We start from the raw sequence: 24,928 nt of genomic DNA, 5'->3' as shown, positions 1-24,928 counted from the left end.
TCCGACCGCGGCTAGCTTTAAGCGCAGCATCGACGATGACGACGATTTTCTCGCCATTGACTAATCTCGCTTGTCCATCCGGGATTGACTGTGTACATGTCACCCACAAGGGAATCAGCATGCTTCTCGCCGTAAACGCCACATCGCCATCTCATCAACTCGTGCCGACGCTCCCAGCTCGCTAGATCTGGATCAGAGCTATGCATCTTGCGATGGCAACGGCAACAGCTGCCGCCGCTTTGTCACCCTTCTGCGGTCCGAATGCGCCCAGCACGGGCAGGTAAGGCATCGCGCCATGTCTGGCGTTGCCTCTTGAGGCTGCAAGCTCTCATCCACTCTTTCAAATCCAAAGTCGCGCTAATTGGACAGGAAAGCGCACAAACTATCAGGCCAGATGCAATTGCTGGGCCACCAGCTTGGCCGGCCATCATTTATCGCAGGGCATAGTCTTGCGCCTGATGGGTCGAGCCGCGGCGGGACAGGGTCAGCTTTGCCAGCCCCGGAGCTCAAGCTATGGTGCTCAAGCCGTCGTCTCTGAACAGGTTTCCACCTACCATAACAACAATTTCGGCCAGATGCAAGCACTGCCGGGATGCATCTACATGGTGTAATTTTATCCACCGTAGTCCCTGGCTGGTGTCCCGTTGGCACCCCCTCCCACTTGGGGCCACAACCTGACGCCTAGTCATGTAGTACAAATTAAGCCCAAAAGCATCATGTTGAGCATGGTAGATTCAAGATTAGCTACATCAAAATCCGACGCCCACTGGTATTTGTTTTGAAGACGAAAACCGGCGTCAAATTACACAGGCCGTCCGCTGACGTTGGTACCCGTCAAAGGGAAATCTATTGCTGCTTCCAAGCGGTACCTCAGAGCAGGAGCTGCGGCACACGCTGTCCCTCCCTGGCCAGCAACATCAACCACCTTCCTTCGTGCCTTGATGCACATTGGCTCCAATCAGCCATCCAACGCCCGACACGAGCGTCCCGGCTGCCGCGTCCCTCAACTGATCCCGTTTGCGGACGCGAGGTTGGCTGGAGTTGTCTGCCTCCGGCTTGCCGCCGACGGTCATGCCTTGCAGGCTCGGGAGCCCGGTAAAGCTGCGCTGAGCAACTCTAGCTGTTGCGCGCGATAGATCAAAGAGGGACATCGGGGCTTCCTCTGCCTGTCGCGCAGCTGCGGCGGCAGTGATGTTGCGTGGTGGGTGCAGACTTTCTGTTCTGGGGATATCGAAGGCACCTGGAAGATATGCCACGTTGCCCGCAGCATCCCAGGCCGCTTCATTGGCCGCCTCTTCTTTGATGGCGGAGTCGAGCTGCTCTTCGCACCGCCGGAAGCTCTTAAGCACTTCCTGGAGCTCGCTTGTCGGGGCAACTCGCAGAGCTGTCGCCAGACACTCTATTCGCTGTTCCAGATGTCGGATCTCGAGGTTACCGCTGGCGGTACCCAGGTGAGTCGGCTGCTGCGACCGCTCCGTTCGGACGTATTGCCCGGCCCTCAGAGCTGCTTGCCACGACCACCCATCGTAGGGAACGGGAATATCCCCCGGGTCAGGTGCCCCAAGCCGACTAACCACGTACGAGTACGCGGTCTCAAAGTCGTCTTCTCGCAGGGCGGCCTCGACACACATTGCAATAATACGCTTCTCGGCCACGAACATGTCAGTGCCGAGGCGCTCATTTGTCGGCTCTCGAGGCTTGTCCGACCCGCCCTGAGACGGCAAACCCGCCCGCACCATGTTAAATCCCATCTCAAGAAACTCCTGGAGGCGGGTGTATGCCTTGTCGTTCTGCTCTAGGACCTTCCCAATCACAGCAATGGGGTCTGAGTGGACTCGCAGAACCACCGGGCTGAATGGCTCACCCTGTTTGAGGACAAGGCGATAATCGCTCAAAGCATGTGTTGCCTTCAACAGGGCTTGGAGGCGAATGGCGCCTGGAAGTTTCGGGCCCATGGTTTTGGGAAATGCACGAATGCTAGTGAGAACCTGTCAGCTGCGGCAGCCCCGTGGCAAACTATGGCGGATGGCCCAGATAGCCTTACATATCATCGCATCTCTTGAGCCCTCCTCGGCTTCGATTAGGGTTAGAAGCATTATCGAAAGCATTCAAAGCTGCCTGATACACGGCGTCTTGTACCATATCTGTGGCCAACGGCAGGTCTGCGCTGTCTTCGTACACGGACCGCGCAAGATTGTAACCTGAAGCGAAGTCAGCTGTTGATGGAGGCGAGATGCAAACAAGACAACATACATGACTTCGCAAGGAAAAGTTTGAGAATCTCGCCTTCCACGAAGGACCTGGGAACGGCTGCAATGGGCCCAGTTGGGGTACAGGCGTCATGGGTCGGTGGCTTGCACCAGTTCCTTAGCCATAAAATCTGAAGTCTGGCCCGAATCCAATACTGCTCGTCCTCGCCATGGGGCGCATTGGAGGACACTGCCCGAACCAAATTTGCGACCTGCGCCTTCTGCTCTCGCACGTCTCTTAGGAAGACCAAGTCTGCCGCTCCCCTCACAGAACAAGGGACCCCAGTATTGGTGAAAATGAGCGCGCTTAGGGCCAGCATCAGCACGAGACTGGTGGACGAGGCCGTGGGCGATGTCAGGGGGTTCCATCCTTGCAGCAGGTCGTTTCGGGTGTGAGATGCAGACTTGGCGTCAAGCAGGGCCACGGACTCGGCGTTAAGCCCGGTAGGCAGAAGAGCAAGTGCGTCTTCCAGTGGCACGTCTTCGTCGCCTAGCCCCTGAATGGATCGAATCTTGAGAACAGCTCGGTACAGGCCGGCGAGGCACTCCTGGGACGCATCCGGTATTAGAAATAACGCTGCAACCACAGTCCTGGCATAGGTCTGGAGGAGATATTGCCGGTGCGGGATTTGCAGCAACAGGTCGTCGACACCATGCCCAAGATCGACGTCGGCGGGCCCATCCCAGTGATCGACAGCGCTGACGAACACCTGCCACGAGTCGACGGCTTGCGTCGTCAACCAGATCATGGCCTGCTGCCATCCCGAGCAATTGGGGTCAGAGACTGCGGGTTCGTCGTTGGGAGTCCGGGACCCCTGGTCACCGAGAGTCCAGCGGGATCGGTCCAGCAACCATGGCATCAGCAGACCCCTGAGATCACGAGCGACGTAAGTAGGGTTCTCTGGCGCACCATGACCGGTTCGTGACAGTAGGTAGCCGACAGCATGGGGCCCGGGAAGCTTTTGGAAGTCATATAGTGAGTATGCCACGTGTGCTTCTGCATAGTACTCGGCATTCCTCCGAACAAAGGGGAGGACGGTGGAGACTACCCAAGCCCGGAGGTTGGGGCTGTGACGGAGGAAGGGCATGAGCAGGTCCGGGATCCGGGAGAGCATGCCAGTCTCTGAGTCCATCCTGAGGCTCCGATGAAAGAGGAAGCAGGCGAGGTCGTCGTCGTCGCCCTGTACAGGGGCATCAGCGTGGGGCAGCTGGGCGAGGTGAAGCCTCTTAGCCCTCTGCGCCGCTTCATGTTCGGGGATTGCGCTGACTGGGGAGCAGTCGAGCTCATCCACAGTAGAGTCCTGAAAGCGTCCGGCCTCGATCTCTTGCAGCAGTCCAACGTACGACGCAGGGTCTGCTGTCTCGGGGAGGGCGGTGAGTAGAATGCGCAGCAGCAAATGCTTCCGCAGTACCGCTGGGTGGCGGGTTGCAAGGAGGCGCAGGGCGTCAATGTCGGCGTGGGCTGCCAGGTGTACGGCTAGCAGCAGCGCCTTGGCAGGCGACAGCAAGGTGCAAGACATGGCGTTGGCGAGGGCGCGTGGTGGAGAGACGTGAGCGTCGCCTCGCTGGTGCCTCTGGCGGATGGACACAGGCAGTCTATCTCGGCGGCATCTACTCTGCGCGAAGCAAGGCCCGGAGGTCGCGAGCAGGGCCTGGTGCGCGCCTCGTTACCCCGAAAGGAAGAAGTGGACGGGTGAGTGCGTTACCGAGGTCGACGAGGTGACGTTGAGTCAAGGTTGCCGCTGCAATGGTGGTTGTGGTTGTGGCTGTAGCTACGAAGTAGAAAATGAGCTAAGGTGAGGTGAGGGCGCCGTGATGTAAGGCGGGCACTCGGCAGGTACCTCAGGTAATAAGTAGGCGGTGACCAAGTAGCTGGTCTGGGTCATCGGTTGCGATGCCGCTCAACTCCAACTCCAAGGTCCAGCTCCCTACTGCATCTCGTGTACGTCGCGGAGGTCAGGACCAAGGAAGTAGGGGCCCAGGTGATACCTCTGTTCCACGCAAACCTGCCGGGAGAGGGGAAATAAACAAAAAAAAGGGGGGGGGAATGTCCCTCGGCCTATACCGCCCGCCGGGGAGAGTGACAGTCGTCAGCCAGTCTGGTGTGGTTTCGTGGCGGGCAGGCAGGCAGCTTGTGCCGTTCAGCAGTCGTCGTCGGGCCAAGGTGTCACGACAATACGTTATATGTTAGTGCGTGGGTGCATCACTGCATCCTCTCTCGAGCGTTGCTCTACTATCGGGGTGCGGTGTGGTCGCCGCGTCTCGCATTCATGCAATAATATGCGCTATGCGGGTTCATGCACCAATTGCGTCGCGGCGGATTGAGCCCCGGCCCATCGCCCAATCGTGGAGGGTGCAATTGCCATAATAACGCAAGGTACTTGGGGCCTGCGGACCCCAGAGGAGCAAATCCGCGTACTGAGTGCTAGCCGGTCGCCCACCCGCCGCGCTCCCGTGTCACGCAGGCGCAACCCGACAAGCACAATCCTCTCAACCAACTCTCAAGTCTCGACGGCCACGACGACGACATCCGCAGCAAGCCCATCCAGCAACGCACTCCGCCGACGAGCAGCGCCCAATCTCGACGCCAAATTAGCTGCACACAAGAAAGCGAGCTTCCGCATCGGTCTGCGATGGCGTCCGGATATGGAATGCACGGTGGTGAGTCCCGCGACTGGCCGCAACATTGATTTGACAACTGACCACCTCGTCTCTGCCAGGCGTTGGCCGCTGCTTTCCCTTTTGGCAAGAGGTCATGGCCTGCTATGTCGTCAACACATCTGCAGAGGACGACTCGGGCAAGAAAAAGTGCTCGCCTGTGCTAGAAGATTACTACGAGTGCCTTCACCACAAGAAGGAGGTCCGTCAAGTCACCCGGGCGAGATACCTGATACAACGCTAACTCGCTTCTGGTTGTGCAGCACGCCAGAGCGCTGGCCATGCAGGCGGCATACGCGCGATCTGAGTCGGCGACGCCCCGAGACGATGCCCCGAGCGCCAGGCAAATACGGAACCTGGGCCTGCTGGGCAAGGAGGAAGATTCTAAGAAGGTCATTGGGAGCAGCTGAGCAGCGCCCCGTCCTACCGATGGTGCGGAATTCGGGAGATTACGATCAGGTGTACATTACCTGCTGGTTTGCAGCGCAATTCGAGGAGATATATTTCATTGTTCCCCTTCGTTCGCAGCTTGGGGACCAGGCGCCGACGTCGACTCACGATACCTTTGGAACGTGGCTTCAAGTCATATTCCTCCCACCCGGGTAACGGCAGCTGGGGGAGAGGGGGCTTTGCCACTCCGAGACTTGGTCCAAGGCCCGCCGGATGTCCCGTAGCATCCATGGCCCGCGAGTCGCCGGTGTTGCCCGGTACATATCCTGGGGTTGCGGCACGTCTTCACATGTGTTGATGCCTTCGGCCGAGGGGTATAATGTGCCGGCCGCGGGTGGCGTGAATTTTCCTGTCATCCAGCAGGTGGCCTGTTTCTACATAATACTTGGTCTGGGATATGCAAGAGCAGGACACTGGGCATCCCAGCCCATTGAAGCAGGGTGGCCTGAAGGCCTGCCTCGTACGTAAGCGCTTTTCGGGCCAGCAGGGTGGCTTTTCGGTATGCTTTCCGTGGCCCGAATACGCCATGCCAGAGTTGTGTAACGTGTTGTATGTCGTGGCATCTGTTGAGCACAGCAGCCCAGGAACTGTCGACGCAACGTTCGTGGCAAACTGGCTTACGTGCCGACCGCCCCTTATACAATGATGCCCGAGTTTGCCGAGGTGTCGCTTGCGCAGACTGTCGGCCTTGAGTCGGCCGCCGATGGCCTGCTCTCTAGCGGGCCGTCGTGCTCCATGGTGCGCGGTGGCGTAGGCTGTCGTTGGGTGCCCTAGCCGTGATCATGGCATGGGTGCGATGCCGCCCCGAGAACCTACGTCTGGACTGGCGCGGAAACCGGCAGATTTTGTCGGCAAGGACATTCGGGCCGCCGAAGTCGGTACAGCCCCTCGGATCACAGGTGCGCGTCGCACGTAGTCTAGGACTGGGCATCACGGATTCCCGATCGTGCTGTGTAAGATGAGCTACAGGGTAACCTCAGGAGCATGGCCCAGAGTCTGGACGCTCGTTGCAGCGGCACGACGAAGACGCACATCGGGGTCAGGGGAGCAGGCACTCTGCCGGCCTCGGACGCAAACGGGGGGCGGATGCGTGGCACCCGGGATTCCCTTCCGTCACAAGCCAGTTCCCCAGCAAACTGGAAGTCAATGGCGCGACAAGGGCGCCGTGACGACCGGAACGTGCAGGAGACGACCTTTCGCTTGCGAAACACGCTGTGCTGCGCCTCTCTTCCGCACAGAGAAGCAAGCCTGACTTGCCTCGCTGGATTCCGGGCAGCGACTGTCGATATTGAAATCGCCACCGGTCGACAGCGGCCGATAAGCGAGGAGGATCGACAGGTTCCCCAGAGGTCGGGACGGAGCGCAACCGAGCATGTAAACATGCACCCAGTGGCAGCTCCGCAGCTCCTGCAGACAAGCAAGCCAAGCAAGCCAAGGCAAGGATTCCAAGGAAGGTATCATGCACTCCTGCCCCCCCCTGGCCGCACCACACCAAGCGCCGAGAGCGTGACTCTCAAGTATCAGAGGGTGCCCAGCACCGACTTCAGTAGCGGCGCAGACATGTACGCGTTACGAAAGTACTACACCTAAGTAGGCGCCCGTAGCTACCTTGTCGTACGAAGTCGGTGCGAATATCCTGGGCGACAGTACTCTATCCACGAAACCCGTCACCGCAGCCGCGGACCCAAGCTTGCCAGCACAAGACGGATGCTTCATGGAGCGAGCGCTGGGTGCCAAGGCCCACAAACATTCAAGGCACGGACGACTTGCGGGCCCCGGCAGGGCGCACGTCTCACGCATTTCCTGGTTCGCGTCCTTTCGCGGCTGCCCAGACTTGCCAACATGCTGGCAACGGGACTGTGCATCCACCCGATCGGACTGGTACGCGGGCCCTCTGTGCCTGCCACGGTGTGTCTCGGCGAGGGCGGCCCTGAGGTCGATATTGCCGCGTCCTTTGGTTCCCTGCAGGGCCAGAGCTCGTTGTCAGCCGAAGATACCAAACCTGGGGGCAGGCCAATTGATCGCCGCCAATGGTTCGTATCCAAGCAAATCAGGCGAAGGCGAGCGGCCGTTCGGCGCTTCCGACTTGCCAGCCAGCGAAAGTGTACCTGCCGCCGATCGCAGTGGCTCAACAAGCGTCTGCATGAATCGACAAGTACCCACTTTTGCTGCCCTGGCTTGCCTGGCTTGACGTAGCTCTGCGACGAGGTCGACTTCGTACCGAGAACCAGGTAGACGGGATGGCGGGCTGCTTCTCGCGCCCTTGTTGGCCCCGTGTCCCGGGGGCGCCACTCGGAACGGTCGACGGATGGGCGGTCAGTGCTGACACCCGCGTGTCTTCCCACCTGGTGGCCTTTGCCAGCACCAGTGCATTTTACGTGCGTGCGATCCGCCCCCATTGGGCCATTGGGCCAGTGCCGATACGACTTCGCGATGCAAGGCCCGGCTCTGTGTCTAATCACGCGACTGCTGCATACCGTGGCCGACCGTCTATACCAGCTGGATCCATGAAGGAGCATTTGAGAAGCGGCTGTTATTATTAGCTGTTGTGAGACTGACGGTGACCGCAGCTCGCAGCGACCCAACTGCATCGGTAGCACTGCAGTTGCGCCGTGGGCAGCCGTCGGGCCTGGTGTGATGCGTCGCCTCTGTGACCGTGACCCCTGCACGATATGATGCCAGCAAGGCTGCAGTAGGGTGTGGCAGACCCGAAATTCGTCGGTTCTGCTGGCCCGGGAGCATGGGCGCGGGTCATGCTGGCCCCCCCCTTTTGGCTGCTGCTTGGCCATGTCTCGCCGCCGGTTGACACGTGCCTTTCAGCTCAGACAGGATGCTGAGCAACGACACGCTGCCGCCGACTAGCAGCCTCGTGAGGCTCTGAAAGGAACAGGGCGAGCAGACTGACACAGCGAGGCCACCAGAATGCCCAACTGAGCTGCGCGAGATGCTGAGGCGGCGGAGAGAAGGGCGGACGCGCTGACGCTGAGCTGGGTCTGGAATTGGAGCCGTGGCCGGAGCTGGACTTGGCTGCACCACGGAGGCCTTCGTCGTGCCGCTATCACTAATCAGCAAGAGCGCAGGTTGCACGAACAGGAGCAGCCACGATGGTTGTTGGTACCTGCCATCCACAAACCCACGCCACTGTCCCATGATCCACAGAATCCATACCTTCGGCCCCCCCCCCCCCCCCCCCCCCCCCCCCCCCCCCCCTCCCCCCCCCCCCTGGACCCCAGGCTGTCCCGATCCGGCTTAGATGAGGCCGACCCAAGGGGTTGCCGGGATTCGGCGGCGTCACAAACGGCTCGACATCAGCCCCAGCCGCCGCTCCCGCCCGTTGTGTCCGACCCCGTGGAATGGTGGAAGGGCCCGCAGGGGTGGGTGCTTGCCGAGCTGGTCCCTGTGCGAGGACTTGCGTTCGTGCATGCGAGCGAGCGCATACTCGTACGCACTTACATGCCCTGTACGCGGCGAGCCGGCACGCTGTGAGCGTCCGTGCGTCCTGTTCCCTGTGTGAACTCTCCGCGCGCGCGGGGGGTCGTCGCATGCCTGGGGTTCTCGTCCTTGGAGACACAGGGCCGTTGCTCCGACTGCGTGTGTGCGTGTGCCTGCGGCCGTGAGCGCGACGCGGCGCTCGTGTGTTGGCCCACGCCGCCCCACGATGTAGCGTGGTGCCAACGGCGACGGCCAAGCTTGAGCGTGAGCACTGTATGTACGTACGGACTGACTTACTACGTACGTACTCAGTCCGCACCCCGCAGAAACAGAGACGTTGCCCAACGGGCCGATGGAAGGGTTCCGAGATGTGGCAGATGCGGGCTTGTCCTTTTCCATGGGCTGTGGCGTGGGCGTATCGACGAGGTCGCGCAACGGCTGTGGAGCAGACGAGTCCGAAACAGAGGGTCTTTTTTGCTCTTGGGGAATGGCGCGTGTGCTGATGGGCCCGGGAGGTTGACGGGCGGCGGACGGGACGTTATGACACCTGCCGTGGAGATGTGATTTGTCGTGTGGGTGCGTCAACAAGATGCGTGGAGCCCAGCCCAACGTCCGGAGAGAGCAGAGGTCAGGGCAAGGCAGGTACGGGCTACCTTGTCCTGGATACCGCTGGCCGTGCGCTCCATGGGTCCCCGATACCTGGGGCTGCTAAAGGCCTTCGGCCCGCTGGCGCTGGCAGCGCTGGCAGCAGGATGCCTGGCACTAACGCATTCACTGTTCGCAGCCCAAAGAGGGGGATAAACACCGCTGCTACAGTAGGTAGTAGATACCCCAACGGCAACGGGAACGGCAAGTGCAACGGTGAGGGGCGGTTGGTTCGAGGTTCCAAACCTCTTCGGAACCCTGCCGCCGTTTGGGGTGGGTTTTTGCACGGTTCGTGCCACCCGACCGTGGGAACCCTCCCGCCCACCAGGTCGCCCGGGGGTCGTTGATTAGTATTGATGGATGGGTGCCGTCTCGCCGTTTCGTGCGCGTCTCGTCGGAGGAGCGAGCCGCGTCGACACATCGCAACGCGTCGCCGGGACAGGCAGCCAACCGCCATTGCCGGTGCCCTGGCTTGGTCACCCATTAGTAGAACTGTCAGTCGGCGGAAGTTTCCTGGTTTCCAAGTTGCTCTTTGGCTGGAGACACGGGGCGCTGGCCGGCTGACCCTCAACGGCCTGCGGAAACGATGGCGTCCCCGCGAAAAGCAAACCCACATCTGCCAGCGCTCAGGCAGGGGGGAGGGCACCACGAAGAGCAGGGTGAGAGGTACTTCCCGGTACCCTGGGTGTCTAGCCGCCTTTCCAACCCAAGGTGGTGCCGAGAAGTTGTGGGTAGCTCCTGTCCTAGGTATCTTGCCATGCATGGCCCCCAATCGAGATTCATCTGGGACACGCTCATCATCCCCCGCGGGCCCTGGCAAGGGCTCAACGCTCCTGTCGGTCCCTGCAGGGTACCGGCGCCGTACCCCTACGCAGCCTTCGCCGCGCCAGACTACGCGCAGCATACCCTGCCGCGACCTGGCCCCCGTCGACAGCGGAAGCCAATGGAGGGGGCGTGTACTGGCGAGCCGCCAACCTTGGCACCAAGACAGGCAGGCAACACAACGTCGCGACTCAGACATTGTCATGGCCACACCCTTCTCTCCTGCCCGTCCCTTCATCCCATCTCATCATTCCAATTCCAAATCCATCCTCGTTGCCCAACCCCCGACCCGCCCTGACTCGACATCCCGCAACGGCCGCCGCCTTTCCGAATCAAGACGATGGTGGCCATCCATGCGCCGCTCTGTCACATCGCCTTTCGCCAGTGCCTTTGAGCCAGGTGCGGGAGGCTCTGCTTCTGCCTTGCTCGGCAGAGCAAGAGCGTCGTGAACATCGCCGTCACGGGTAAGATGATGGGAAATCGCTTCATCATAATCAGGTGCATTAAAGTGGCATTTCCAATTACCAGACAGTACCAAGTACAGTAAAGAAAGATCTAGCAAAATCGCTGTGCTGGAGCTGCTTGCTAAGGGGTATCGCGCTCCAGGAATAGCCCCAAACGCCGTTCGTGTCCGTCCGTGGTATCGCATCCGTCTCTTCCCCCTTTCTTGCTTTCGCTGCCCAGTACACCCAAAATCGCAAGAGCGAGAAGAACATACTTATACATATAGTACGTCGAGCCAGTGGCATCGCCATGCCGTGTTAGGCCGAGTCTCGGGCCAAAACCCCAGCTGTGTGTGAATTACCGTCTTGCGCCGACGGCCTAGTGATCCCTGTGAAGGCAACGTTTCATAGTTAATGCTCCCTTGAACCCGACAGCGAGAGCCCGAACGAGGCGGAGCTAACTGAGGACCTTGGACAGGTGCATCCGCGGGTCCTTGACGCTCTTCGACTCGTCGACCCGTTGCTGTTGCTGCTCCGGTCGCTGTGGCGCTTGCGGCACGGGACCCTCACGGGGAATCCGAGCATAAGATTGTGCACCGTGCTCCTGACCGTAAGCAGGCGAGCCAGGGGCCGTTGGCAGCTGCGCCTCATCAGGGCGACTTGGCGGAGACAGGCGACGGGAGGGCATGGCCGCGCCCGAGCGGGATGATGTGAACGTCAAGCAGTGGACGCCAGGAAGAGGGGTGCGCGGGACGTTGCGGACCCCGTCCTGATCCTCCGGGGGCCAGTCCTGGAGCGGCGGGAGGGCGACGCGCAGCCGAGAATGCTCTTGTGTGTTATAACGCTGCGACATGACATAGTTTGCGGCTCCGGCATCAGCCTCGAGCTCTGCCTCGTGGGGCGAAAGCATGGATGGGCGTCCACTGGGAAAGGCGGACCGAGGGCTGGCGTAGCCGTCGGCCACGAGAGAAGGCTGTCGTTGAGTAAAAGTCATGGACGGGCGCTCCATCATGGCCGTGGAAGCTGCTGGCCGTGGCGACGGAGCAAACGCGCTCCTTGGAATACTGTTGTCTGGGTAAAGGCCCCGAGGTGGCGGTAGGATGTAAGTATTGGACGGGCCGTGGGGAAGTTGCGGGGGCTGTAGTCGTTGCATGGCCGATGGTGGTGCCAGTTCCACTTCCGCTGCAGCGGAAGCAGTGCGTCCTGCCAGACGTTTCTTCTCGCGGTTGTGGCTCCCGTTATACCAGTTCTTGATGGCATTGTCGCTACGGCCAGGGAGTCGGCGAGAAAACTCGGCCCATTTCGTCCCTTCTTTCTCCACCCATTCTCGGATTAACTCGCCCTCTTTCGGTGTGATTGGAGCGTGATTGAGCTTGGGGTCGAGGTTTTGGGACCAGCGCTCGCGGCATTGTTTAGCGGTGCGTCTTCCCTGCATGTTGTTCGAGATCTCAACCCAGTTGTTAGGACCGCTGAGATCGATGAGACGGAGGAGCTCGTTGTCCTCAGCCGTGGTCCACGGGCCTCTTCGGTGGGTGCGATGAGCATCATGATGGTCGCGAGAACTCGAGGAACGACCAGCACCGCGATTACCGTGCCCGGCACCGGCACCGGCACCGTCTCCGTCCATTACACAAGTTTGTGCCAAGGCAGAATGAAGATGATGGACGGATAGAGCCCTCGGTGGGGGAGAGAAGTTGCAGGATGTTGCACGGAGAGAGCTGAAGGGAGAATAACGCAGCGGACCGGAGGGGGGGTTTCCAGGAAGAGGGGGAGGAGGGAGAACGGGTCGTTGAAATAGTCGAGCCCCGGGCGGGTTGGGAGGGTCGGCGGGTGCAGTCAGGCAGTACGTACCTTGCTTGGCTGGTCGACTGGCCTCACAAGACTGACTGCCAGCCATTTTCGTACTACTTCTACGGCCGATTCTACCAGTAACCCATAAACCTTGCTTGCCTACCTTGGGCTTAGCATGGTGGGCGAGGCAGGTGGAAACTCGTCTCGTCTGTCAAGTAACGTTTATGCCTACCTCGGGTCGTGCTGCGTTGCTTCGCTAACCCCGCCTCTTACCTCGAGCCTTGCGTAGAGGAGGCAGGCAAGCAGACAAGCGCAAAGCTAGGTGCCTTGAGTACCTGTCCAGCGGATCAGGTAGTAACCTCGCGCGCCGTAGTCGATGCGCTCACTCTGGCATGAAAAAGATTTTTCGGGTGCAAGATGCCCTGCCAGCCAAGGCACCTGCGGCACCAAGCAGCACGTCGTGTAAGAAATCGTGAGCCGGCAGCGTGACGCGAGTTGAGGTCTGAGTAGTGGTGACCGGCCTGGCCTAACTCGCCCAGGCCCAAGTCAAAATCGTTCCGTGGCGCGGGTGGGCTAAAGGCGCGCGAAAGTGACGAGGAAGACTCTGCGTCTGCGTCTGGCCAAGGCTGACTGTGACCAGTCGATATGGCGTCGCGCGCAGCTACTTGGGAGGCCTTCAATGGGCTCCACTTGGGCCCATCATGCAGACGCGTTGGCGGTTCGCCATGCGAGGGCGGAAGTTAAAGTACAGCGAGAAAGGCCTGGCGGATCAAGGACAGATGAACTGAGATCTGCGGCCGGGATGAGCGGCGGCCCTTTCTCTGGGAGAAGCCCCCGAGGAGGGAGGGGGGGTGGGTGGGTGGGTGGCTACTGCTTTTCGCAAAGTGAAGTCAGTTCCTGCCTTGCTTGAGTTTCAAGTTTGCCCGTAAAACACGCCTACTTAGTTTAGTACTGTACCATGATGGAGTGGAGGAGTACAAAGCACCAAGTCATGTGTACTCGAAGGCAAGCATCAATAATATAGTATTGATTTTCGCCCGCCAGGGGGGGGGACTTAGGTATGGCCCCTTGCCGGGGGGGATCGACCCGTGTGGGGACGTACCCTGCGGGTACGTACGTAGTTGCAGTACAAGCCTGAGGTCCCGTCGGGCTGCCGTCGATCCGTCCGTCATCCTTGCTGACGGTTGGACCGCACAGGACAGGGGTCCACGGGTCGCGGGGTCTTCCCACCCTCGGGTGGCCCTATCAGCGACAGCCACTGCGTACCGATACCTGCGCCGAGCCGCCATCGCTCCCGCACAGTGCAGCCGCCGCCGTCTGGCGCAAGTTCCGGTACCTCTGGCACCTGTGTCTCTCTCTCTCTCTCTCTCTCTCTCTCTCCCCTCCACGACGACGACGACGACGACAACGACGACTACGACGACGGTACCTTGGATACCCCAGTGCAGCGCCGTAGGTAATAGAACCTATTTCCTCTTCGTTCCCGGGGAGGGAGGGCAAGGCGCCGCCGACCAGGTCGGTCCACGCGACCAGCGACGTGCTTCGTACCTTACTTACCGAGTAGCTACGAATACCTCAGGGACCCATTGAACTCAAGGTTGGCGGCCGCCTCAGGTCCGCCTCCAAGCATCATTAACGCGTCGCAGCCGCAAGCCGCCCCTTCCATCTTGCTGAACAACCCAGGCGCCGCATCCCGGACCTGTCCGCACCACCCGACAATGCTCGGCCGGTGCCTCAGACTTGCCTCCCCGTCCACACGGCCTCACGTCGAGCCTGCCGATGTGGCCCTGCCCTCAGTTGAGGCGCCTGCCATGTTTGCCGAGAGCCCTGACGGGGCGGGTGCCACATCCACCGGTAACGGCGCCCGTCGGGACTGCCTTGTTGCCTGCCTACCTACTCGAGCAGGTTCGAAAACTCAAGTTGGCTTAGCATAAGATCTAACTTAGTACTTGACAAACCGAGTGCCCACCTATTAGGCCTGCCTGTATGTACGAAGTAAGGCAGTACTTACCTATCCTCGTACGTACGCGACCGACGCTGTTGTTGAAACAACCTACGACATCCAACGCCGCAGCCAACCGCCGCACGAGCAACAAACTTCAGGTTTGTGCGTCTCGCGCCTGGTGCCTTTTTCTTCTTGGCACAAAGTATAGGCCCCTCTCCCCGCCCCGGCACTCGCCCATCTGCGCCGGCCTGCCTGCTCCCTGCGAGCCGCCGTCTTGGTGCAGCAACCCCGCTCGCTCATGGACCGGGCTGGGCAATCGGCCCGTCCAACACCCCAACGTGCATATGTCGACTCGGCGTCGCAAACAATCCCCCCAATACACGCCCTACACTGACCAACTCTCTGGGAAGCTGTGCCCTGCAAGCCGGCAAGCCAGCCCTCGAGATCCTGCCCCCTGCTCGCACCAAGAACGGCCTTGGCGTCCCGGCCACGTGAAGCGCAGCCACTTGGCTGGCCCAAACAATGCAGGAGCCGCGGGACAAGTGAGCTGTTCCGCTGTATGGGGGTGTCCCACCAAAGCGCAACGGCAGCCGCCAACGGGGAGATGTACGAAGTAGCCTCTGTCCTCAACGTCCAGGTCTCGTACAACGGACAAGGCCTCTGCAACCCCATGGCAGGCGTGCTACGCCTGTGAGGAAACGGTGGCTGCGCAGAGCTCAGTCCGAAAAGTCTGCACCTCCAGGCTTCGGCTGTGCAGCCGCCACAGCGCCTTGCAACCCAGTTGGGTTCAGGCGGCCGTGTCAGACCTGCAAGTCTTGACCATCCGCAGCAGGACTTGGGATGATTTTGACTTTGAAGGCAAGCCAGCCTGTGGATCCGCGGTGGAGGTTTGCGGCCCTTGCCGTCCCGACTCCCGATCCCGCCCATCTGCCGAGTGACTTGGTACCTACATTATGTACTTACGTACTTACTGCTTAGAGTTTTCCCATCTACGGTAGGCGGGGATTTACCACTTGCGCCGTCGAGTCAGGTACATAACCTTAAAGAGCGAGGGCGCTCAAGGTACCTCGAGGCTGCCTCACCCTCGTAGCTCCAGCATGTTCCTTCTCCCCACCCAAGGAGTACCTCGGCAAGTAACTGGAACTGCTCGAGACGACTTCGCATGAGGTAGTTCACTGGTCACTGACCTCCGTCGCGACAGCCGGACTTGCCCGAGTGCCTTTGACGCCACACCGTTCCAGCGATGGGCGGCGATGGCTTGGTCGCGGAAAAGTGCATATCGTATGCCTGCCTCCCTCGACTTACACGAGGTCATGTCGGTGCCGACCTGCGTAGTCCAGCGTGGCGCGCCCCAGCCTCTTCCTTGAATCAAGGGCCGATGCTGTCCGATTCGACAGCCACCTGCTTGCATCCTCAGTGCCATCATAGGCCGGCCCACCTTGCCTGCCCGCTTACTCACTCATCTCGAGGCAAAACCAGTCTTGTTTTTGGTGTGAGCATCACACACCCAAATTTAAACTTCTTGGGGACGCCGTGTTTCTCCAGAGCCGCCGTTCCCGGCGTGGTTTTGTCCCTGCCATCCTGGGATTGAAGTTTGTGCGGTCATGTCCGGCTGGCGGTCATGGGTCTTGTGGGATGAGGACAAAGGCTGCCAGGTCCCCCCTCGCGGCACGCGAAGATCCGGGCCTGAGGCTTGAGGTAGTCTAACGAGCCAGCCATTGCCGACACAGCATGGTTTTCGCAAATGTGAGAACAATTGATCCTTACCTCGAGTCGCGGCGCTGTGTGCACCCGTCCTAGGCTTCTGTATAGCTATGATCGGCAGGGGCTACCGGGTCTGCTTGCACGAGGCCCTTGGCCCGGTCGGCGTTACGCAAGACGCTGGAACGCCTTCTCCTCCGCTCCCTTTCCAAGTGCCGTCAGGGATTTTCGGAACAAGGTGCGAGGATTTGCTCCCAAGCGAAGCCAAACCCAGCCACACTTTGTTTCCTGGACATCATATCACAAGGGACTAGCTTGGGGCTTAATTCGTCTCTTGTAAACGCAGCAGCCGGGCCGGCCATCATCAGTCATAGTCATTGTCGTCGTCATCACCCGAAGCGGACAACCTCACAATTGCCTCTCCCCCCCCTCTCAGACAGCCGACAGTCCACAGCGTCTCGCATCGGGTACCTGCATCGTCACCATCTCCAGGTCAGAGATATATGTCACCCCCGACCCCGTCGACCCACCGCCGCCAAGCCTCCTCGTAAGCAGACTCAACGTCATCTACCCAGCGCCGAGTGTTGAACAATCCGCAGCGCCACTTGCTATCCCAAAGTAGCTTCCGAAGCTCTGCTAGTCTGCCGCCGCCGTCACAGTAGCCAGCCTCCCCCGGCTCCCCGTACGAGAGTCCGCTGGCAAGAGCCACCGCTGCCTGTTCGTATCCAGTCTCGCTCTCGGCAATCAGTTCGCCTGCCGCGCGTTGTCCGTCGGCTGTCCTGGGCAATGCACCGCGCAGGATTGAAGCCGCCATGCGGGAGCACATCTTGTACGGGTACCGTGGGAGCGTCAGCAACGGTGTGCTGGACCAGAGAACATCCGCTGCCGTGGTATGGGCGTTGCACTCCGGCGTGTCTAAGAAGAGATCGCACACCCTGGCGCGAGCGATATGCTGGCTCTTGGGTGCAACGTCGGTGAATATCAGACGACTCGCCACGTCCGGCCCAGCCCATGCCCTCGCCGTCGCTCGCAAATTGCCCTCGCCTGGCTCCGGAAACCGGAGGAGCCAGAGGACAGCCTTTGGCACACGGGCGAGGATCCGCAGCCAAGATCGGAAAGTCGTAGGTTCGATCTGGTCCAGAACTTTAGCAAGACGCATCCTTCTGCTTGGCAACGGGGGCTGCTTACCTTGTATAGCTGGTTGAAGTTGCCGAGGATGACCACATCGTCCGCCATGTCGGGAAAAAGCTGCTTCCGCATGGCCCATCGGCGTTGCTTCTCATCCTCCCAAGACATGCCCCTCTCGCCACTGTCGCAGGACTGGGCGTGGTCGCAGCAAAAGAACGTATCACGGCAGAAAATGATATTTTCCGCATACACCCAGTCGCCCTCACTGCTCTCTGACTCGTCCCGTGTGATGTCCTCGATGTCGACATTGCGGCGCCACGGCCGGAGCGTACTCGGGGGTATTGCTGTCGTGTCGGCGAGGATGTAGTCGCACCACTCCGCCCCAAGACTGCCAGCGAAGCCCATGAAGGACATCTGAATTGGAGCAGGCCTAGCAGCAAAGATGTCATTCCTTGCACCCCGCGTATAGCCGTTGAGATTGACCAAGATGTGAATACCGTCTCGGACAATCTGCTCAATCAGCTTCTCCGGCGCCCAGGCGCTGACGTCTCGGAACACTGGCGCCTCTCTTTCTATTTGCTGTCTGTGAATGGAGCTATCGCTTGGGGTTGTCGCGTAGCAAAAAGCCCTGGCTCGAGTTGGGTTATGGAAACCAAATACGGACTGCATCCTGAAGACATGTACTGTTAGTATACGGAGTCGCCGTCTCGGCCGAGCCCAGGCCTTTCTAGCAAGGACAAGCGAGGAAAGTAACTTGGGCGTGCAGTTGGGTCGCTTACAAGTGAGCAAGCGGATGGTTGTTGAAATCCGACGAGATATATCCAATATTCAGGTGAGGATCGGGCGGACGCGGCGGCGGGTAGACCGAGGAGGGAAGCCACGGCGCCCGCAGAGTAGAACAAGATATGCGCATGGCATTGCGCTGGGAGATCGCCCGAATGTCGCTGGCAGTCAAGGGGCATGTGAATGTGTGGAAGGGGAGGACGGTCGGGGCCGAGGGAACCGTCAGGCTTGGGGGAAGACGCGGCCGAGGATATGATGATCTGACCTCTCGCTTGGCGATGTAGCGGTCCAGGTACCACTCGCGGAGTATCACCCGCGTGGAACGCTCAATGAGTCGCACGACACGGGATCCCTCCCAGGGACGGTCCGCCCATGAGCTCAAGGCCACCCGCAGCTTGAACGTAGGATCGCTGCAGTGGCGCTGAAGCTCGCTTGCCAGAGCAGAGGCGGCGGACCCCTGAAGTGTGTGCCTACCCCAGCACGCCGAGTCCCTGAGTTGTTGCTTCACGATGTCAACAACCCGTTTCGTCAAGCCAAACCCTCGGCCGCCTGCGCTAGCAGCAAGCAGTTTCCCCTCGTCGTCGACATGCCAACGGTCGTACTTTCCGCCATCCAGGATGACACCGCCGCGACCGCGCCAGTTGCAGACAGAATTCAAGGCTGTCAAAAGGCCACAAACAGCCTCTGCGAAATTTGGGTTGGACGCCACCGCTCTCCTGTAATACGCGATTGCGTCATTGATGCGGCCCTTGTCCTTGACAGCATTTGCGAGGTTTGTCAAGGCAATGTCAAACGTCCCGTCACAAGACACGGCGCGCTCGTACATCTGTATGGCGAGATCCAACTGACCAATGTCCTTCAACAGGCTTCCCAGGTTGGTGTGCAGATGGACATGCTTTGGATCCAAACGGAGCCCGTAGTTGTAGTATGCCAGGGCAAGAGCCATGCCACTTCCCGGACTGATCCCCGGCAGCCCTGGAAGTGAGTGCTCTCTGGTCGACGCTCTTGAGGAAGGCACTGCAACCTGCTGGACGCCCGCAAGCAGGATTCCGACATTATTGGCGGTCGAAGGGCTCTCTTGAAGGGAGAGCGAGAGATAGTACAGCGCCAAGATATCGCCAACACTGGAAGACCTCCGAAGAATGCCTGGAACTGCGCTGCCGCTCGACATGGCGTCCTGGAAGATCTTAGCGAGGGAGAGCAGCGAATTGCTTGTTGTCTGCACCGCAGCGCGTCGGGCAGGTCCATTTCGCATCAATGCCAGTCCGGGTAACTCGCCACCTCCAGAAAACACGAGCTGCGCCGTGTGCCGGGCCCGTTCCGGTGGCAGCATCAGTGGACGGAGTGATTGGTCGACTTGTCTTGCAGTCAGTGAGCCGCCTGCGCCTGACGACAGAGAGGACTGCACTCTTCGTATCAGATCTTGGATGCCGCTCAGGTTCCTGCCCGCGCTGATCAACACAGCTTCCTCGAATGCCTCGGCGGCCTTTTCGACGTCCTTGAGGCTGTATAGCATCGTGCCCTTGGCATGAACCAGTGCAAGAATGCGTCCATTCTCGGCACCCGGCAACGCATATCCGCTGGACCCATAGCCTTGGCCCCATGAGCTAGCCTTGTCGCCGGCTCTGGGCGAAACCAGCCTCAGGGCGCGTTGCACGTGAGTTATGATCTCCACAGCCTCCTCGCTACGTTTCTTGTACAGCAGCCCGACTAAATGCTCGGTGGCCTCCAAGTAACTGGGACGCAACTCCACCGCTTTCAGCCAGTGCCTTTCTGCCTCGTCTTGCCTGTTGAGGCAGTACAGCGTGGCGGCGGTGTTTGTAATGGCTTCAACGTGACTGCGAGAGCTGGAGTTAGGTAATTGTCCAAAGACCGCTCAAGAACAAACGATTCGAGATGGGCCGGTTCAAACAAACCTTGGATTTGTGGCAATGATTCGTGAGAACCACGCCAGTGCCTCCTCATACCGCTCCAAGCCATAGTGGAGGCAGCCGCCGAGCAGCATGCCATCTAGCCATTTCCAACCACTCTGTTCACACAAGCTCTCAAGGACCTCTGCTGACGCTCTGGCGTTCTCCGCTGGTGATGCCCTGGTGAAGGCAGGATAGTACGCCGCTGGGTTCTGGTGCCCAGGGAGGAACAACCGCGTTCCATCAGCAAGATCGACGTTAGAGGGGATCCCGCCCTGCCCGCCCGATGGGTTTGATCCAGAGTCAGGTTGTAGCGTTGGTGTGAGGTGGTCCCCAGGCGTGCTGCTACCGGCGATACTATCCGAAGTAGGAAACGCGTGTGGACTGGCGGTGGTGCCGCTCAACCGATGATTCCAGGACGAGCTGATGACCGGTTTCCTGGGCCTTGGATACACAGAGAACCTGTGTGGGGCACCGTGGCCAGAAGTCGTTTTCAGAGGATTCGCCCGTCCACTCGCCTGGAGGAATGCCAGCAGATCCACGTAGCTTTGGTGTGCATGCGATAGCGCCTTCTCTTTGAACCCAGGGGCATGATCTGGAGCTGCACTGGGCGGTGGTCGCGCCACAAATGGCGTCTGGTTGGCGTTCCAAGACCTGGCGTCATAGACGATGGGTTCGGACCCACGATGAGGGTTGCCGGGACCAGCCCAACAGCCCGGGGCCGAGTGACCTGTCAAGTCGTAGAGGACGGGTCGTCCATCAGAGACAAGTTCTGACGGCCCATGGCTAAGCGTCATGGCTTGGGACTGGTCGAAGCCCCGGTAGACCCAAGGTGATGATCCAGGCTGCCACGCTATATGACCAAAAGGAAATGACCCGTTTATAGGAAATGGAGGAGGGCATATGGCTCGGACGTTGTACTCGTTTGCTCTTAAAACAGGCTGTTGCACGTCCATACCGAATTGCGCTGGAATGTGATTGAGGCTGAGTTGCGTGGGCAGATGATCCATCCCTTGAACCTGCGAGAAAGCGAACTGTGCTTGCGGGATGTTCATGGGCCACGGCGGAATGGTTGGATCATGCTCATGAGCACGCGGCACATGTGCTGCAGTCCAGGCCTGCCGGGAAGTATATTGTCCGGCCTCAGCTGAGGCTTGTTGTCGTGCAGTCCCGGTGACGGGCAGTATCATGTGTTTGAATGGAGGCGGTCCAGGCACCGGGGGCACCAGGGAGCCATCATACGCCGCGTCGACGGTGCCACTCGGTGTCTTCCTCCGAAGCTTGTACTCTGGAAGCTGCAGGGCGGCAAGCGGCTTGGCGCTCTGATGGTCGTGCGGGTAGGGGTGCAGATGCGGCTGCATTATTCGGATAGGAAAGGAGCGTCGGTGTGGCGGTGCAACACCCCCAAGGGGACGTAGGTCGTGTTCGTGGGCATCGTGGTCACGTATGGGAATTGTCCCGGAGAAGGCATCGAAGGCTGGGGGCGGCGGTTCCGGGAGAGAATGCATCTGAAGCGCAGCAGGCAACATGTCTAAAGGCAGCAGGTAAAAAGGTTATGGCGGAGAACGGTCGGCGAGGAGGGATGCAGGCGGCAGAGACAAGCTGAGAGGTCAGCAACCACTCTTTGCCTACCGCTCAACGCATGGCCATGGACGGGGGAGGGGCGGCAGGCATTTGGAGCCAGAGGGCTACGCCAATCTGCGTGTGAGGCGCCTGCTGAAGCCGACGTTCAGCCTTCACTGCCGGTGACTCTCAGCGAAGGATCAGGCTGGCCGGTCTGTCGTGCCCCGGAACACGACTCCGTGCAGGAGCTGAGGTCGCGGCGACACCAAGTCCTAGCTGGGCTCCTGATATTGCAGCCGCAGCCGGCGTGCAGTCTTGCCGTCTGTTTTCGCGGGGCTGGGCGAGGCCTTGTCTCCCGACGGCGGATGTTCCTCAAAGCTTTGTGACACCGACGGCGATGGGCTGGCGGGTGATGACGACAGCGGGAGCAGCGTTCGGCGATCCGGCGACAGACGAGATGAAAATCGTGGGCGGCTAAGGGAGCACCCGTTGCTTCGGGAGGCTGAAGTTGATGAGGGTAGTCGTCGGGTGGTCCGGGTACCGATGGCGATTGTGTGAAGCTGATTGTCGTCGACGAGGCACGTACGTTGGCTGCTGGGATAGGCCGAGCGAGCTTCAGTGGATGACACTTCAGCCAACGGTCCCCAACGCGTCTGGCGGCACTGGGGTAGGTACTCTATATGTACCTGGGCGCAACTTGAGATTTGATTGCTTATGGTGTGGATAGAGGCTTGGCGTGCAGTACTCTCTTAGTACTGTTCAGGTACATACGGGGGCTCCTCAGCCAGACAGAGCTCCCGCGCGAAGGTAAAGAGGTGGCAGCAGGGGCTATATTCTACCACCGAAGAGGCCTTGCCTAACATCACCTCTCCAAGCAGGCGCTTTCCAGGGTGCGGTGCTAGTACATAATACAAGCTACCTACCTAGTAGTACTGTCCGTCTGTCATTACCGAGGCATTTCAAAGCAAGTAGCGCCCAGTCGCATGAGCACCGAGTCTCAAGCCGTTAGTCGTCATTCTTGAGCGGCGACACGTGGGTCGCCTGTCATCCACCTGTGACACTTGCCTCCGTGGCCGGAGTACCAAGTTACTGGCAGGGTATGAGGTAGTAGACAATTCCAAGACGCCCGATGGATCCTGGAAAAGATGTGGTCACGGTCGCAGCAATCATCCCTTCATCACTGCTCCAGGACATGAGAGTGCTCAGCTGCTACAGAATCCCTTTTTCGCATTAATATGAAGACAGAAAGAACTACTGTGTGAGAGCTGAAGACAGATCTATATCTAAATACGTCCACTCAGCCCAGAAGAGGGCCGAAGCCTCGTACAAGCACACACGCAAGCGCGAGACTAGTCTTCGCCCGCAACCACATATGCATGCGCCATTGGGCTGATAGGCCACCAACGCGGCCGCGCATGGCCACGGAGCACACAAGATCAGGAGCATTGCAGTAGAGACAAGAGATCGCATGTGGGCTAGGTTAATGGACCCCTACACCCACGGGCATCAGTGCCAGAGTGTTGGGGTGAGTATCGAGCCTTCAAGTATTCTTCCTTGAACAAAAATTGAAAAATACCATTGCGGAGATGGGTATATTTCAGAGTGTAGCCAAGGGCGTTCAGTGCTGCTCACCAGCAGTGGAACATCGGAGCGCGATAATGTGTTGATGGGAATACTATGTTCCGCAGAACGAAGTCATCACGATGCGAACAGACGAGCAGGCACGCAAGCCCCACGGGGTTGGTATTTCGGTTCCTCAAGGAAGGCATCTACCCTTGCAGTATATGCCTAAAGCTGCCACCTTTTAGTGCTCGCGGGTCTGTGAAGACAGCTTTACGCTCGTCTATTCCTCCGGGACTGCAGCGATGCGTTAGCTGGGACACAAATGACGGGACAGATCAACTCTGGGACATGTTTCTTCTTACTGTCAATGTCTCCGCTGTCGATGCCCTCAATGATGACCTTGGGCGCCTTGCCGTCGACCTGGCAACCGACACTGTAAGCGGTGCCGAGGATCTCCTTCACGGTGCCCTTGAGCTCCTTGGAAAAGGACTTGTAGCGCATGGTGCGGGCAATCTCGATGATCTCGTCGAGGCTGACAGACTTGTTGTGCTTGATGTTCTTCTCCTTCTTCCGGTCGCGAGGGGGCTCCTTCAGCGCCTTGATGATAAGGGAGGAAGCAGTCGGGACGACAGAGACAGCCGCCTGACGGTTCTGGATGGTGAGCTTGACGGTCACGCGCAAGCCTTTCTGTATCTTGTTGTCAGAGACCGCCTCAGATGCGATTTCTCCTCTGGTTGTGCTTACCCAGTCGCCAGTAGCCTTCGCGATGTCCTCACCAACCTTCTTGGGCGACAAACCCAGAGGGCCGATCTTGGGAGCGAGAGCCGAAGAGGCACCCACCTCACCGCCAGTGGCACGGAGGTGGCTAAGGACGTGTGTCAGCTGGACAGAACAGAGCTGGGATCGGCTTCTGGAATACCAACATGATCTTGATCTCGTTGGGGTCGAACTTGGGAGCTGAAGGCAAAGGTCAGCGTCGCGCCCTAGACAAAAGGAGTCACGGAATATGGTGTCTTACGCATATTGTCGGTGTTGGAGGTGGCAGAGGCTCGTGGTTTGCTTGCCAGAGAAGTGCTTGGAGAAATGTAGAAGTTGAAATCTATGTCAGAGTCCGGCAAGTCCAAGCCCACCACCAGAAAATCTTGTGTGTGCCCCAGTTCACTGCCCTAACAGGCCATCAAGTGGAGCTGGAAATTGGCCAATCAACCTGGTGTCGTGGTGGCCCCGTGTGCCACGGCAGTGTAGTCACGTGCTAGGTCTGCCGATTGCCCTGCCCGTTGATCTTCGTCAAGCAGAGTCAGTCTCCACTCCGAAGTCCACCCCAGAATAGCCAGCCGCGCAGGGGAGGACGACCAGACACAGAGCCGAATGCAATACGTGCTACAATTCAAGCCTGTTCCATGAATACCTTTGTTAAGCAGCGATGCAACCGTACCTGCGAGTATGCTGCGCCACCAACACTTGTGAGTATCACGTGTGCCGGATTGCAATCGTGACCATTTATTTTGCTATACACGACGTGATACACGTTGGGCGCCAGACGACCATGGTCCATAGGGCCCAGGCGGCAGTGGTATCCACGCACACTACGCCCTTCTCAAGAGAGCTGTGCACATGTTCCCAGTCGGCAGACCTCGTTTCCCAGTCCAGTCGCCATGCAACGCTACTATACTCGAAATAGTCCCCGTGTCCGCCATCAACTCCAAATAGGCGGTCCAGATGGGGCCGAGTGTGTAAGCGTTCAGTTCGTACCACTCACAGCAAGCCTGCAGACGCGCTTCGAGTCAGCAGGGGTCGATCAAACGAATACAAGACCGGGTCAGGGAATGGGCATACTTCATCAAA

At 59.4% G+C, this 24,928-nt stretch overlaps 5 protein-coding genes across 5 annotated transcripts; 1 reads left to right on the top strand and 4 right to left on the bottom strand.

Moving 5' to 3' along the window:
* Positions 1-917: 917 nt before the first annotated feature.
* On the bottom strand, positions 918-3,769 carry PLICBS_001259 (uncharacterized protein; the record flags this gene model as incomplete). The annotated part of the gene is made up of 4 exons (XM_065599776.1): positions 918-1,977; positions 2,045-2,074; positions 2,180-2,201; positions 2,254-3,769. The coding sequence occupies 4 exons, from the start codon at positions 3,767-3,769 to the stop codon at positions 918-920; spliced, it is 2,628 nt and encodes an 875-aa protein (XP_065455848.1).
* A 1,113-nt stretch (positions 3,770-4,882) lies between these two features.
* On the top strand, positions 4,883-5,317 carry PLICBS_001258 (uncharacterized protein; the record flags this gene model as incomplete). Its single annotated transcript, XM_018317687.1, has 3 exons — positions 4,883-4,910; positions 4,970-5,109; positions 5,171-5,317. The coding sequence occupies 3 exons, from the start codon at positions 4,883-4,885 to the stop codon at positions 5,315-5,317; spliced, it is 315 nt and encodes a 104-aa protein (XP_018183212.1).
* A 5,839-nt stretch (positions 5,318-11,156) lies between these two features.
* PLICBS_001257 (uncharacterized protein) lies at positions 11,157-11,609 on the bottom strand (the record flags this gene model as incomplete). Its single annotated transcript, XM_018317689.2, has 1 exon — positions 11,157-11,609. The coding sequence occupies one exon, from the start codon at positions 11,607-11,609 to the stop codon at positions 11,157-11,159; it is 453 nt and encodes a 150-aa protein (XP_018183214.2).
* A 5,020-nt stretch (positions 11,610-16,629) lies between these two features.
* Positions 16,630-20,052, bottom strand: PLICBS_001256 (uncharacterized protein; the record flags this gene model as incomplete). The annotated part of the gene is made up of 4 exons (XM_065599775.1): positions 16,630-17,268; positions 17,325-17,847; positions 18,044-19,885; positions 19,964-20,052. 4 exons carry the CDS (start codon positions 20,050-20,052, stop codon positions 16,630-16,632), a joined length of 3,093 nt encoding a protein of 1,030 aa, XP_065455847.1.
* A 3,311-nt stretch (positions 20,053-23,363) lies between these two features.
* PLICBS_001255 (60S ribosomal protein L12) lies at positions 23,364-24,105 on the bottom strand (the record flags this gene model as incomplete). The annotated part of the gene is made up of 5 exons (XM_065599774.1): positions 23,364-23,377; positions 23,446-23,770; positions 23,828-23,948; positions 24,007-24,040; positions 24,102-24,105. The coding sequence occupies 5 exons, from the start codon at positions 24,103-24,105 to the stop codon at positions 23,364-23,366; spliced, it is 498 nt and encodes a 165-aa protein (XP_065455846.1).
* Positions 24,106-24,928: the final 823 nt, after the last annotated feature.

The sequence above is a fragment of the Purpureocillium lilacinum genome, assembly GCF_023168085.1.
Source record: "Purpureocillium lilacinum CBS 284.36 DNA, scaffold_1, whole genome shotgun sequence".
In the NCBI taxonomy this organism is placed as follows: Eukaryota; Fungi; Ascomycota; class Sordariomycetes; order Hypocreales; family Ophiocordycipitaceae; genus Purpureocillium; species Purpureocillium lilacinum.
The sequence above is the reverse complement of the archived record's forward strand: the minus strand, read 5'-3'. Positions and strand labels throughout refer to the sequence as shown.